At 32.4% G+C, this 15,926-nt stretch overlaps 1 protein-coding gene across 3 annotated transcripts; it reads left to right on the top strand.

The window, feature by feature from the left end:
• The first annotated feature begins 28 nt into the window (after positions 1-28).
• On the top strand, positions 29-15,865 carry LOC106672313 (centrosomal protein of 135 kDa). 3 transcript variants are annotated; one of them, XM_014403643.2, is made up of 20 exons: positions 30-342; positions 2,500-2,626; positions 2,752-2,907; positions 3,022-3,257; positions 4,168-4,333; positions 4,422-4,564; positions 4,629-4,803; positions 4,900-4,985; positions 6,649-6,744; positions 6,815-6,910; positions 7,147-7,376; positions 9,311-9,521; positions 9,585-9,700; positions 9,808-9,933; positions 10,212-10,365; positions 13,944-14,141; positions 14,216-14,392; positions 15,251-15,453; positions 15,515-15,643; positions 15,703-15,865. In XM_014403643.2, exons 1-20 carry the CDS (start codon positions 169-171, stop codon positions 15,719-15,721), a joined length of 3,018 nt encoding a protein of 1,005 aa, XP_014259129.1. In that variant the 5' UTR covers positions 30-168; the 3' UTR covers positions 15,722-15,865. The 3 variants fall into 3 exon arrangements, with proteins under 3 accessions (XP_014259148.1, XP_014259129.1, XP_014259138.1); XM_014403652.2 differs by lacking the exon at positions 14,216-14,392; XM_014403662.2 differs by lacking the exons at positions 15,251-15,453; positions 15,515-15,643; positions 15,703-15,865 and having other exon boundaries at positions 29-342; positions 14,223-14,316.
• The last annotated feature ends 61 nt before the right edge of the window (positions 15,866-15,926 follow it).

The following is a 15,926-nucleotide window of genomic DNA, read 5'->3' as shown; positions in this document are numbered from 1 at the left end:
CGAGTTTCAACGCCGTTACCTTCCAAGTAAGGCCTGGCGTTGTTTTTGTAACGTTTTTTTTAATTCAAATGGAAACTTTCGATTTATCCTTTCCTGGTCGAGGTGTACAAGAAAAACAATCAATTCCTATGTTAAAGTTGCCCTAAACCATCGCTTCATATTGCCACCATGGGTTTGAAAGAAAAAAAGTTTTTAAATCTAAGGGAGAAATTGGATCGACTCGGTTATAGTCAGCCTCTTTCTGTTGACTCAGTTTTATTGGTTGAAAAACTTTTGTACGATTTGGATTCGTTCAAAAAACAGTTGGACCATTACAAAAATTCAGCTATCAAGGCGAATTCTGTAAGTATTGGTATACTGATTCTTTGAGTATTTTTATAGTGATTATGTGAGTATGGTGTCCTGATTCTTTGAGTATTGTTCCACTAGTTCTTTGAGTATTTTTATAGTGATTATGTGAGTATTGGTGTACTGATTCTTTGAGTATTTTTATAGTGATTGTGTGAGTATTGTGTACTAATTCTTTGATATTGTTCTACTAGTTCTTTGAGTATTTTTATAGTGATTATGTGAGTATTGGTGTACTGATTCTTCGAGTATTTTTATAGTGATTGTGTGAGTATTGTGTACTAATTCTTTGATATTGTTCTACTAGTGCTTTGAGTATTTTTATAGTGATTATGTGAGTATGGTGTACTGATTCTTTGAGTATTTTTATAGTGATTGTGTGAGTATTGTGTACTAATTCTTTGATATTGTTCTACTAGTTCTTTAAGTATTTTTGTAGTGATTTTGTGAGTATGGTGTTCTGATTCTTTGAGTATTTTTATAGTGATTATGTGAATATGGTGTCCTGATTCTTTGAGTATTGTCCCACTAGTTCTTTGAGTATTTTTATGGTGATTATGTGAGTATGGTGTCCTGATTCATTGTCATACTGGTTCTTTGAGTGTTATTGTTCTACTGATTCTCTGAGTATTTTCATACTGTCTATGTGAGTATGGTGAACTGATTCATTCAGTATAGTTCTACTAGTCCTCCAAGTATTGGTGTAGTGATTTTGTGAGTATTTGTTGAAGTAATGAGGAGCGGTCAGGAATGAAGTATTTTAGAAAAACACATTTTTCATTTTTTTGTTGCTTTGACCTTATTCCGGTCTGATTCATTACAAAATATTGTTAAATTGATTGGAAAAAATAATTATAAAATACATTTGTAAATAATATAAAATTTGAGCCATGGATTTCATCCTCAAATAAGTGTGGTGCTCTCCTTTTGGTGTCATGTTTGTTTCATGTGAAATTATTGTTAAACATGAATTTGCATTCTGGTGTTCTTATATCGCTAAATAAGACACATATGTGAGTATTGGTATACTGAATCTTTGAGTATTGTACCGATTTTTTGTGGATGTTGTGCTGATTATGTGAGTGTTGGTGTACATTTTTTTTTAGAATAGTACTGATTTTTTGTGGATGTTGTGCTGATTGTGAGTGTTGGTGTACATTTTTTTTTAGAATTGTACCGATTTTTTGTGGATGTTGTGCTGATTGTGTGAGTGTTGGTGTACTGATTCTTTGAGTATTATACCAATATTTTGTGGATGTTGTGCTGATTATTGATGTACTGGTCTTTGGAGTATTGTTGAAATGGTTCTATGAATATTGATGTACTGGTTCTTTGAGTATTGTTGCATTGATTCTAAAAGTATTGTACTGATTATGTGAGTATTGGTGTACTTATTCATTGAGTGTTGTTCTACTGGTCCTCTGAGTATTGTAGTGATTACGTGAGTATTGTTATACTGATTCTTTGAGTATTGTTGTACTAATTATGTGAGTATTGTTGTAGTGATTATGTGAGTATTATTGTACTGATTCTTTGAGTGTGGTTGTAATGACAAAATGTTAACTTATTTCATTGTGTGAAAATACAGACGAAGAAAAATATTTTTCCTTACGGAATGCCATTGTTCAATTTGTCATAGACTTCCTATTTATCTGTCAGAGGTAGATAAAGCAGGGAAAATATCTGCTGTCTGAAAAACTTTTTAAAAATTAAAGACAAAGTTATATAGCAATATTACTCTTTAGTTATGGAAAAGCTACACTTGTAAGAAAGTGATGATGATGATGATGAAGGGCAACAGTACTGACCAATTAAAAGTTATCGCTATAAGCTTTCATCTGTATGACAGCAGATGTTGCTGTTGTTGTCAATAACAGCTCAGGGCTTGTTTATTTACTAATATACATGAAAATATATTTTAAATTATTCATAACAAATTATATAAATAAACTAGGTCCTGAGGATGACATCATAGATTTGGCGACAGCTTTAATTCATACAGTCTGTTGACCCTTATATTATCATATACTTTATGGGTTGATAATTCATTTTCATAATCGTTCTAAGGAAATTATTTCATTTCATACGTTTAAATTCAGTTTATGCATGCATTTTTATTTAACAAAATGTTGAATGTTTTTTTATTTACAGAAATGTGATTCACTCGAGTTGACCTTACTGCCTTATAAAAGAGACAATGAAAGATTAATCAGAGAAAATAATGAGCTGCATCACACAATTTTAAAGCAAAGAGACGAAGCGGAAAAATCCATAAACAGTAAAATACATTAATAAAGTCCTTAAACCATAATTAAACATATCAAATAAAATATAATTATAATCCTCTGATTTTTACATATTCAATAAATAATATATAATAATACATTCTGTGTTTTGTTCCAGAATTAAAATCCCAACTTATTGAAACAGAAAATGCTTATTCAGATTTGGAGTTTGCCTATATGGAGCAACTGACAAATGTTGGAGAACTACATCAAGACATTTTGCTTAAGAATGAAAAATTGCTAACGTTAGATAATACTTCAAGGAACAGTGCAGGTTCTTTTAAAATTTTTAATTTTGTTTCAGTATAGTGCCATTTTTGATGACTCAAAATTATGTCGACTGAATTTTCAAAAATCGACATATCAAATTAGTTTATCTTATTTTCAGGTCTTATAAATCCAACTATTGGCAAAAACTATAACCAACCTTCCCCGAAAAAACAACTAAAACAAAGGGAATTACAAAAGAAACTGAGGGCCAACTTAAGAACTGTAACATCGGTAAATAATTACATTTCAAATGTTTTGGATGGAAAATCAAGGTCTGAGGGTCTCGATGAATTGGAAAAACTTAAAAGGGATAACTGCCATTTAATGGACGAGGTGGAACTTTGTCAAAATCAGGTTAGTCAATATATTTTCCATATAATAACATAATTATGTACATACAATTAAAATTTCTAAGTATTTGTAATTGAATTTATATACTTGTACTTTTGAGAGTATTCAAATATAAATTTAGGCATATGTATTTTAATTGTCAAAAGTGCAATGCATAGTGCTGTGTAGATTTTTATTTAATCGTCACAATAATCTCAGCTGTGCTATTTTTGTACAAGAAAAATTGGATTTATATTTACATTGGCACAGGTCGCATAAAACCTTAGATTGGAGCTGTATTGTGAGATTAGGGTTGGGATTGGGGTAGGAAGAGGGGTAAAGTGTTGGGCGTAGGGTTTAGACGGTGAAGGTCCAGCTCCCATTCCTCTGAACCCCTCTGTCAGTCTGTTTGATAAACAGGGTACACCTGCATGAGCTTCTTGAAGGTGGAAGTCGGAGATGTATTAGTATAGAGAGTATTAGAGGTTATTAGAGATGCAGTACCCTTTCATACCCTGCGATTGTATTGTAGATGTTAGTTAGTTTTAGGCTAGATTATATTTTGCATGCATTGGGGGCTGAAATGACCTCAGTGTCGAAAGTTCCTGGAGCCTAACCCCATTGGGTGGGAAGCGATGATCTCATGAGTAATTGGCTTAAGGGATACAAGCGACTCAGGTGCATAATGTAGGTTAATAGGTAACTCCACTAATGTATAGACATACCGTAGAGTCAGCACATTTGGGACTGACAACCCTTTGGAGTAAAAGCCTTGTTTGTTTAGTTATTTCAGTTTAATGAGTAAAATAAATTTTATAGTAGATTTATAAGAAAAACCAATTGAGATTGTTAATTAGCCCACATTTTTGTAACATCTCAATTAAACTTGTCTTTTTCTAAACTGTAATCTTTTTAAATATTTTTATTTACTAAGGTGAAATCAAGAGACAGGGAAATTGAACGTCTCAGTAAAATAGTTGAGAAAAGAGCTTCTCCAATTGTGTACCACCATTCTACATGCAATTGTCATTGTTTTGAAGATCAAGACTTATCACTGCTTGGTGACAACAGCCCAGTTTTACTGAAAAAACAATTGGAAGGTAAGCATGATGATTTTTAGAATTAATGTAAAAAATAGTAAACATTTTTTAATATTTAATTTTACAACAAAGTATATCATCTGTGTAGAGGCCACTTTAAAGCAGCATCAAGCGATGAAAAGAGCAACAGATTTAATGGATCGAGTAAAAGTTCTAGAAAATAAATTAGTCCATTTGGAGGCTCGGAATATTCAAAGAGAATATAACAGTTCTGAACAAACGAAAGAAAAGGTAAGAACAATTTCAACATGAGACGAGTTAGTATATTTCGTCATACTAAAGTTTTATTTCAAAGAGGGACTGTTCAAAACATTTGGAAGACTTAAAAATTATGGAAATGGAAAAGTCAAGTTTAAAAGAACAAATTGAAGAACTCAGATATAAAAATACCAGTTTAGAGGAGAAATGCAGTTCTCTTCTGTCGGAGAATCACAGTTTAAACAATAGATTAAAACAAATTCAACTTTCAGGTAAAATATATGTACTTATTTAAGGTTATGGATATTTTTCATTTATTTTAAGGGTATAAATTAGCTATTTGTACAAAATATAATAAAATGTTGTAGGTACTGAAGATGCTAATTTCAAGGAGTGCCAACAAAAGCATGCCAAACCTAAAAAACAAGTAGTCCAACAGCAAAATCACAGAGAGGTAAATAATGCAATATATTGAAGTTAAACGTTATTAAAATGTTGAATGCAGGAGCCTGAAAAGCTAATGCCCATCTAGGGCAGTATATTTTTTTCATAAATAACCTTGATATTATTTCAATTAATTATTCTTTCTATGTAAGGTCGTGGTTGAGATAAAAAGTGTCTCAAGCGGGATTCAAACCCACAGCCTTCGGCTAAATACGCCACTGCTCTACCACTTGAGCTATCGTGACTTCGATCCTCTCAGACACCAACTTTCCATCTCAACCTACAATTTCGAATTTTCTCTCTTTTTGCCATTTTCAAATGTCGTGTAATCAGGATTCGATTCTCAGCGACTTATGAAGTGGCCACGGGGAGCTGTTTAGTGAAGTGATACTTCTTTATTAAATATAATTATATTAATTATTATTAAATATTATTCCATTTATGGCACTGACTTATTTATCTCAACCAAGACCTTACATAAAGAGAATAATTAATTGAAAAAAGTAACTTGGTCAATTGACCACTAAAATGTAAATGGATGGTGTAATTAATTTCACACAGAACAAAACAAACATAACTTTTTAGAAATGGTTTACATCAACAGCGATAAACACAGCATCAATTACAGAACAGACACATGACTCAGTTGTAGCTAAAAACATTTCTACACAGTCTAATTCTTCAACAATTTGGCTTTCCTTTCCCTAATTGTCCCCGTCTGTATAATCCTGAAAGGATAATCAGGCCAAACCATTACCCATTTTTTCCCATTGTCGGCTCCTTTCACTTCAAAGAAGCAGACTCTTCATACAAAAATGTCTTTCTATCCTGACTTCCTTCCCCACCACTTCAAAATCCAACGTATATAGACATAAAACATTAATATCATAACATACATATATCATCATCACATCACACAAAACATATAAACCAATCATCACATTCCACACATCAAACATTTGTACATAGTCTAATTCTTCAACAATTTGGCTTTCCTTTCCCTAATTATCCCATCTATATAATCCTGACAGGATAATTAATCCGAACCACTGCCCATTCTTTCCCATTGTCGGCTCCTTTTACCTCAAAGAAGCCGACTCCTCATGTAAAAATGTCTTTCTATCCCGACTTCTTTCCCCACCTCTTTAAAATCCAACGTATATAAACATAAAACATCAATATCTCACTGGCACTCTCAACACGATCCACAATAATGTATCTACCTAGAAAACAAACACTTTGAGTAAGTACTAATACTTTGATTGAGTCTAAAATTTCTAACATTGTAAAAATTCACTTTTTTCACACCCTAGATGTATTTGTAAAATTAAAACAATGTTTATAAATCCCAGGCCCTGAAGATGATCTCAATAAATATCGAAACGTTGGCACGATAAAGAAAATGTTTTTTCTAAAACCTACGTCTCACCAGACCGCATCTCATGATCTCCAAATAATTATTAACTAACAGTCACTAAACACCACATATATTATTACTGGTTATGTCCATTCTAGCGGGGTCAAATACTCTAATAGTGACTGTCTTTTAAGAGAAGGTGTAGCTGTAGAGGAATTTCACTGCAATTTTTTATAACTATCAGACATAATGATCAAAGAAAAAAGTATATTTATTTTCCATGCTTGTTGTTTTATTTAAACTGTTTGTGTTTTAGTGTTCCTGTGGTTGTTGTTGTGATCATAAATATACACATGAAAATGAATATAAATTCGAAGGTTCAGAAAGCGATCATCCTCTTTGTTCTCACAAGGTTGATATATAGACTTTAAATTATTTTTATTGTGTTCATCACTTATTTTCATTACTTTGCATGTTTTTAGAATGTGCTTAAAATATTAAACAAAGAGAAAGCACGAGCCACTGATGAACTGAACAAACTGCAGGATGAGTTAATCGATTATAAGAACAAACTTGCTGTAAGTATTGAATAATTTATTTTATATTTATTATTTTATTATTACTTTTACTGACTCTAATGGCACTACACTTCCTCATTGGTGTATTCATTTCTCATTTTAAGTGTTTCACAAGATATGAGTCATTTGGAAAAAATAATTAATGTTGTTAAGTTTAAATTATATTAAAATATTAACAGTATTTTATAAACGTTTATCACCATATTTAAAAAATGTAGTGTAATATTAATTTGTAGGGTTTATCGCAAGCAATGCACAGCGAGAAATGTAACAACGAAGTAATTAAATTGCAACTAGAAGATAAAATTAAAAGCTATGAGCTAGAAAAGAAAAGTTTAAGCGATAAGATAAGTAGCTTGAACTCTAAATTACAAATGGCAGAACACCAAATTGACAAATTAAGACATGAGGTTGACGAATTGACGACTGATAGTGCCAACTGGAAAGCAAAGTACAATCATATCAAGTAAGTTTGCATAATTTATAAGCGTTAAGTTAATTTTCCAGCTGCGAGGTTAATTATTTTATTTTTGTTTAAAATAGTCTTCCTTAATTTTGTTATGGTGTGATGAACTTTGTTGTTGCCCTACAAAATTACTATCAAGGCCCAAAATAAAACTTAAATAGGGGGAGGGTTCGTTGGCCGCAACGCTTTAGCTGTTGACACTGCGCTCATCACTGTAAGGTTATTCGGTTCGAAACCAGCAGCCCTGCATTTGTACCTGATATGATTGCTGTTGCGAACCATCATAAAAATAAATAAAGAAATACTAAAACTTCTTAAATAAAATAAATAATTTTTTAATATATTAATGTGACCTTTACCAGTATGCAAATTTAAAGGCAGAAACCAAAGAAATTATTGAAGTCTTTATTGAACTAAAAATATGTTGGATAATGTTAGAATTCAATAAATCAAAATTAAAATTAATGGGGTGAGACTAACTTTACTAAAACTTTTCAAAATCAATAATAATTAAAAAATTATAAATAAAATTTAAAATGGTAATAAATAGTTACTTAAAAGGTTGATTGTTCTCTCTTGCTCAACAACTAGCTTTTTATTTTATATCTTATCAATCTTTTGGTGGCCAGAAGAAGGAGACAATACCGCACACCTTCCTCCATCTCCCTCTGGCCACCAATTTTTATGGTGCCAGCTACCAGTTGCGGTGAAACTTCCTTATAAAACCCCAATTTGTTAATTGATAAAATACAAAATTTCACCACTGTTAAGAGAGAGAACAAGGTGTAAAACAAAATGAATTAACAATGTGTTCCAATTTGCACATTTCAAGGAAGGAAAAAATTTGGGAACCAACAACTAGTGGCAGTGGCAGGGTTACATACTAGTAATTTTTTGCGAATTATAGAATTATATCATTTTTGGCTTCTTTTCAATGTTTTGTACCCATGGGTAATGTAATGTAAAGTGTCGGAGGCAACCGCTTCAAAAGCATTTTGTAAATTTAAATAATGAACTAATTTAAGGCTTAGCAGTAGTAACATGATTGCCATCCTGAATTTTTTTTTTAAAGTGAAAATAGGCATATCAGGATGATAGAAAACAATCAATCCATACAGTCATTAATGCTAGAGTGTATTACGTACTCAAATTTTATGTTGAACCAGCACAGGGTCACTTACTGGGTTTGTCTCCACTCGAGGGTTTTTGAGTTATTCACAAATGTGTTTCGACATTGCACCATCTCCAGTGATGCCGAAACGCGTTTATGAATAACTCAAAAATTCGCAAATGGAGACAGACCCAATAGGTGGCCCTGTGCCGGTTCAACATAGGTTCAGCGAATCGCAGGCCAAAACCCATCATCGTACTCAAATTTATTAAAATATGTTTTTCATTTTGTAAAGGTTTTTGCTTGGAATTTGGATTTGAAGTCAATAGTAGCGTTTTATCGTACAATCAGCCACTACTTTTTATTTATTATATGTTTTATATTATTGAGATCAATGTTGATTGTAGTATTGTCAGGGGATTTTTATTGCAAAGCTTAAAAAACAGATTCAATAGAAAACTATTCATAATATTAATAATTTTTTATTGATTGATTTATCGCAGCTCAATTCTGTATATAAATGTACATACACACACACATATATACAGAATTGAACATATGTCTTACTGCGGCATGCTGTGAGAATCACCTACTTCGGGTTTTGACAGTCTGGGGTAAGACCTTTGTTATCAATTTTTTAAATTTGTGCTTGTTCATTTGTTCTTCTCTGAGTCTGGCTGAAATTGTTTTTCTATAAAACCAAAAAAACAAGTAGAAAATCGATGGTATTATTACATAAATGATCTTAGGCAATTTTTATAAATTTATCACTTTTTTTAATTTCATTTGGCTTTTATTAAACATTTTTCTCTTTGTTTTCAAGGGTGTTGAATGAGCATTTGGAAATGACGATAAAAAATTCTGAAGAAAATGAGAAAAGTAATGTAGCAGATATAAAATCATCAATGATAAAAATTCAACAATTAGAAAAGGAAAAAGCGGCACTAGAGACTGCTCTGCAAACTATGCAAAAAGAAAAAGTTTCGCTTCGAAATGATATTCACCATTTGGATAAAGAAAAAGACTCTCTTATGGTGGTTATAAATATTCCTTTAGACCTTAAAAAAAATATTATAATAATTTTGTTTATCCATCAGACGACTCTTGATGAAAAGGCCGTTCAGCTTTCTAAAATGGAAACGGCAATGAAGCAGAAAAACAACTATGTTAGTAATATGGAAAAAGAAATTTCAAACCTTCAAGCACAAGTCCAGTATGTAACAAATTTCCATTAATATCTGCTGCAGTATGAATTTAATTCCTTGACAAGTTCAATGGTAATAATGTGGTAATATAATCCGGTTTTATTTTTATTTTCAGTACACTTGAAAGAATGCTGTCAACTGCAGAAAGTAAAGCCAGATCTTCAAATAATGACATTCGTAAAATTGAAGCAGAATTGACCACTTTAGAAAGCTGCAAAGAGAATCTTATTTATGAAAATAGGTATGATACCATCATACAAGTATATAATCATAATAGTTGGCTTAACTACCCACTAAAATTAGCCATATTGTGATACTCAGGGTGGTTGACAAGTTACAATCTTGTGTTAACATATTCTGAGTTTTTAAAAGCAGACTCTTTTATAACTCAACATAAATTACTGTATCAAGCCCAACTAACTGTAATGAATTATAATTTTGCATAATTTTTGATCGCATGTTAATTACTCTATATTCGGGATAATTGTATTATGACTTGTTTTATTTTTTATTTTTTAGGAGATTACAGAATGATCTGGCAGCACTTACTCAAGACAATATGCAAATGTCTGGAGCACTGGCAGCTTCAAAACAGGAAGTGGAAAACTTAAAAATGAGATTGCAAACCTACGTTGAAGAAGTGAGAAGAGTCGATGAACTTTTACAAATGAAGGTTGGAAAATAATTATTCATTGATGAATAAATAATAAGTGCTTTTTTCTAAACATTCCAACATTCATTTTGTCTAAATTAAGAGATTTTTGAATACATTTGCCTGATTGCTTTTTACAAACAAGACTTACAGGTAAACCTAAGTACAAAAAAGAAGTGACAAAGGAAAAACCCTCAGCCAAGGGAAAAAACTATAGAGATAGATCTAGGATGCAAGAAAGTACAAGGGCAGGAGTGGCCCGAAAACCAAATATTCAGAGCCCATGGCATGTATAACAGTATTATTTAAGCCCAAATTTATGCAGTTGAGAGGTGTTCTTAATTAAAGTTAAACAGAAAATAAAAAAGAAAAGACAGGTCATGTCAGATAGCCAGGCCAGCTATCAGAGCATTAAACTCAAATAACAGCTTGAAACTAAACAGATTAGGTGCGCAAAACAAAATCAAACTGTTGAGAAGAATGAAGAAGCGGATGTCCTTGCAAAGAAAGAAGCTAGACTGCTGAAGGGTCCTGAAGATACCTACGAGTAAATTTGGAAAGAAGAAACAGTGAAAGTAAGAAAATAATGGCAATCACTCAATGGAGACAAATAATCCAAACACCTGTGAGATTTCTAAAGAAAGAAACGACAGAATGCATCAAAGGGAGCAGGAAGAGACTTCAAATTCTAACAGGACGGTACATGCAGATTCTGCAAAGAGCCAGAAGAGACCCCCAGCGCACCTAATAACAGACGTCCATACTGCAATAATAGAAGAAATACTTCTCAATTCTGGCCAGTAAGATTAAGAGTAAATTAGAAAACAAGCCTCTTTATGGCCTGCGCACCATGACCAGTATTGATATATATTTCCTGTTGTCTAGAGCTTCTCATTCACTCTTCAGGCCTGGGCTTTTTTTCTTCTAGGATAGGAATCTTAAATAATTTAAATTTTTGCACCAACAAAAAACCTGTTCCCTTATTCCTCCTGACAATATCTGCACAGGCTTGTTTCTGCCACTCCGAGTCTATATTCCTCAGGATTTTGCAGTGTCCAGGTATCAGCCCAATTATTATTCTAGTCCTAACATAGATTTAGTAGTCGCCATTAGTTTCTGTGATGGGTCTTTGATGAACTTTTTCACATGTCTCTGCCCTGAGTTACATTGAATGGAGAACCTATTTTTAATCCATTGTCTGATGGATCTATATTTCTGGCAGTTTTGTATCCCTCACAAGGGTTGGTTAGGGATGGACTTTCCTTATTATAATTTATTGGTATAATTGCTCCTCTGCTCTGTGCCCTGTTACACAGACAAGGGTAATTTTGTTGTTTTTCCCCAATCTGACGGTGCCCTAATCTAATCCCAAATGACTCTGGACTTTACCAAGATGTGGTAGTAGCCCTCAGTGCTGCCTGGCTGTCTGATTAGATTATTTCTCTTCTGTTAACAATAATTATCCTTTTAATCTCCTTGACACAGTTCAATAACATTCTATAGTGACATATTGTCTAAGGCTTATGTGATTCTAGTTCTTGGCTTATTTCCATAAGTAGCTACTAGTTACTATACTATACTAGTTACTACTATTTCCACTAGCTCCTGATCCAATATCGGTTTTTGGAAGAAACAGTGTTTTTATTCTGTATAGTACTGATAGTTTCGTGACCCTAGTGTGTGTAGTCTGAGAGGACCTCATACTCCCTTTCAAAAATATCATAATCCCTATAAATCTTGATATTTTTTTATTTTAACCCACATTTTGTTTATATTTGTAAATATTTGCTATAGTGGATATTAAATTTATTGCTAATGGGAGGTTGAATTAAATTGAAGTTAAGGTCTTTTATGCTAGCTGAAGAATTAAGGCTAGCAAGTAATTAAGTTATCAAGCAAAATTTTATTTAGGGGACCGCAGTAGCCGAGTGGTTAGCATGAGAGACTCCCACGCCGCGGTCGTGGGTTTGATTCCCACCGTCGCCTCTGGCCCTTTTTTCACGATAAACCCCCCCCCCCCAATTTGAACACACATATAAGAATTGTCACCATGGCTAATATGCAAAGATCATAACGCAAAAAAAAAAAAAAATATTTGTAATTTACCATGACAATGGAAGAAAAAATATGATTAAAAGAAAGTGGCAGCATTGGTAGGCCAGGTTAGCAGAAATGCTCTCACACATCAAGAGTACTTTGATATGTAACCCTCGAAGGATCTAATTTATAAAAGAGGGGTCATCCTCACCCGCCTAAGAATAGGCCATGCGAGGTTGACACGTGGACACTTTAGAGCCAAAATCTGCACATTTGTCTGGCATGATAGAACGGTTTCTCGCCGTGTCCCATTTAACTGATGGGTGCCATTCCGCGGCTCCATATAGAGAGTATAGGAATGTCACTTCCTTTATTATATTTTTTATATTTTTAGAGGAACAGGACTGTGTTGTTACTTTATAGATATCTTGTCTTGTTTCTTTGTGTATATGAGACTGAATTATTTATTAGTGAATGTATAGCGTGAAAGGGCCAATGGCCAAGATGCTCAGTACCCCATAGAACCTCAATTAAATTAGTTATATAATAGGCTGTAAAGGGTGATGGAAGAATATTCAATACTCCACTACTCTAAGTAAAAGGTAATAAGTAATATTTAAGAGTGAGTGAGAGTAAATAGATTTCGGAACTGATTGCATTGCGGATGAAATGACCTAGCTGTTGATAGCCCTTGGACTCCAAATTGGATAGATAAAACTGAGGTATGACCTCGGAGTGCCAACACCTGGGTTAGGTGATTCTTGCTACCTGTCGATAATTTATTGTAAATTCCAATGAAAGTCTTAATTTGATTTCTTCCCTCGGCCTTCTTCTACACTTCAACGCATCAATTACCTTTGAATTTCACAAACTTTAATCCTCAAAACGTATATAACTTCATCGCCATTCTTGAACAACTGTAGATTTAAAAAGCTGGAATTGCTTGGACAGTGCGGTATGGCTCAAGTCTGTTCATGTGTGTGTGTAGATTAAAGCTTATATAAACCAGTAATCAGTATACTTGAAGTTATTGAGTTTGCAAATTATATTTCATTGAATAAATTCTACTGTGTATCTGTTAGGGTAAATTAAATAAAATAAATTACACTATAAACCTATTTATTAAACAATTCTTTATATTATAAAAAAAATAAAAAAATGAACAAATACTTTCCTACTTATAAAATCTAAGATATTTAATTATTTAAAAAAAATTAATCTTTGTTTATATTCAAAATAAAAGAATAAACGAATTCTCCTATGGCCAAAACTCTGAGCTCATATAATTTTTTGAACATATAATATAAAAAATGAATTACAGTCTTCTTGTTTTCTTGTCTGCGCAGACTCTCCCAGGCAACTTCTCGTCCTTTCCGTTTCTCGCTCAAAACCCGACTCCCCTCCATTCCTCTTAGAGCCTCTTCCTTTTCCATTTGTCTCGCATTGAACGATGGGATATTTTAGCAGTAGGAGTTTGGCGACAATTTGAAAGTTGGCCGCCATAACTGTTGTTCATAATAATAGTTATTTACTATATTTATCATTTTTCTGATATTTTGTAGGAAAATGAAAGAGCTGAGTTATTGGAACAATTCAAAGCTTTAAGTGCAGAAGCGTCCCATTTAGAAGTGAATAACCAAAGTCTTGAATATGAATCAACAAAAACAAAGGAAACATTAAGAGATACAACGGACAGAGTGCAGAACCTAGAATGGGAAATAGGAAGCAAAAACTCTTTAGTACAAGAGATGGAAGGAAAGGTAATGAACAATTTGCTATGATCAGTGTACATAATAAACTTAACTTTTGTGATACCGTAATTAAATAAATGTAGGTTACAGATTTGACTTCACAAATTGAAGAATTACATTCAAAACTTTCGGAAAAAAATAATAGTGAAATTATTCTTTCAAATGACTTAGATGCTGCTAGAAATTTGTGTAGTAATTTAGAAAAACAAAAGCATACTTTTATTGAACAAATTTGGAAGCTTCAGGAAAATGAAAAAATGGTATGTAAAGAAAGGAATTATTGTTCAACGAATTAGGAATTGCCACTGACAGTGACTTCTCATGTTGAGAGAAATCATAAACAAAAAAAATTCAAACTAACATATTGTAAGAAATAAAAATAAAAGAATATTGTAAAATATATTCCTGTTTTTTTTTTTTGTCATACAGAATAAGCAGTAAATTAATTTAAAAATTATATTCCTTGCCACACAGCAGAAGAATATTTTACTGTCACCAGAAAATAATTTCTTAAAGATAGTGTAACTATTAAGCTATTAAATTTACATTAGTTCTTGTATTTAGACAAGCAATTATTATTATTTTGAAAAATGGCAAAAAGGAGGGAAAATTCAAAAGGTGCGGTTGATATGGGAAGTTGGTGTCCGAGTGGTTCGAGGTCACGATAGCTCAAGTGGTAGAGCAGCGGCGTATCTAGCTGAAGATCGTGGGTTCGAATCCCACTCGTGCCATTGACTTTTTTATCTCAACTAAAAACCTTAATTAATTGTAATATATTAATTGGTCAAGCGGACCACGAAATTAGTGAATTTAATTATTTAGTAACAGTAATCTGCTATATTTGTTTTATTAATTTACCAGTAGGTGTTAAAAATGTAATGTGGGTTGGGTAAAAAAAAAACTTGTTCTCTGATTTAGCCTTTAAATAATAGATAAATAAATAAATGAAATTATTGACGATTTTTACTACAATCGTAGTAACTTGTTGCGATGGGCTTAATTATATTAAAGTGGTCCTAATAGAGCTCAACTTTTGTCAGGATTTAACAAAAATCCAACTGCAAGCATTGCCAAACTGCAAAAATACTATTGTTTTACTTATATAATTGTTATTTTAGCTTGAAAGCCATTTGGATCGATTGAAACAGGATAAAGAGAAACTTGAGTTGCGTGTAGCAGAGGACCAAAGAAACCAGAGAAACCTTCAAGATGTTTTGACATCGAGCAGGCAGGAGGCTATGGAAAAATCCCTCTACACTCATGATTTGAGATTTGAAGTCGAAGAAATGCAACAAACAGTGCACTCATTGGAAAATAAACTGTAAGCCCGTTCAATTTGTAACTGATTATATATTTATATTGATAATTGTTTTCTTTGACAGAACTCATTTGACTAAAACTCTCAGCGATTGTCAAAGGTCGTGTGAAAATTATAGAGAAGAAAATATTAAATTAAAAAGAGACCTGACGAACAGAGAATTCGAAAGGACTAGAGCAGAAGACTCTGCGAGGTGACAATTATATATAATTATAAATATACACACAAGTAAATAATTTATTTTATACCTAGTTTCAGTACATCTCTGTGATCTTATTGCGTTAACCACAGCACAAACTCTGAGATGCTTATGAATTTATAGTTAATTCTGTTAAACAAAATCGAATATATATGTATATGTAGTTTAGAATTGTAATTATTAACTAAAAATTGTATTTTTATGTCTATTTTTTTAAAGACAATAAGACTATTTTATTTTACTGTTTGATGTTTCTTTGTTTTAAACATAGTCCTGT

Source organism: Cimex lectularius, unplaced genomic scaffold (assembly GCF_000648675.2).
Source record: "Cimex lectularius strain Harlan isolate CLEC.00 unplaced genomic scaffold, Clec_2.1 scaffold100, whole genome shotgun sequence".
NCBI lineage: Eukaryota > Metazoa > Arthropoda > Insecta > Hemiptera > Cimicidae > Cimex > Cimex lectularius.
Note: the sequence above shows the minus strand (reverse complement) of the source record. Positions and strands in the feature narration are given on the sequence as shown.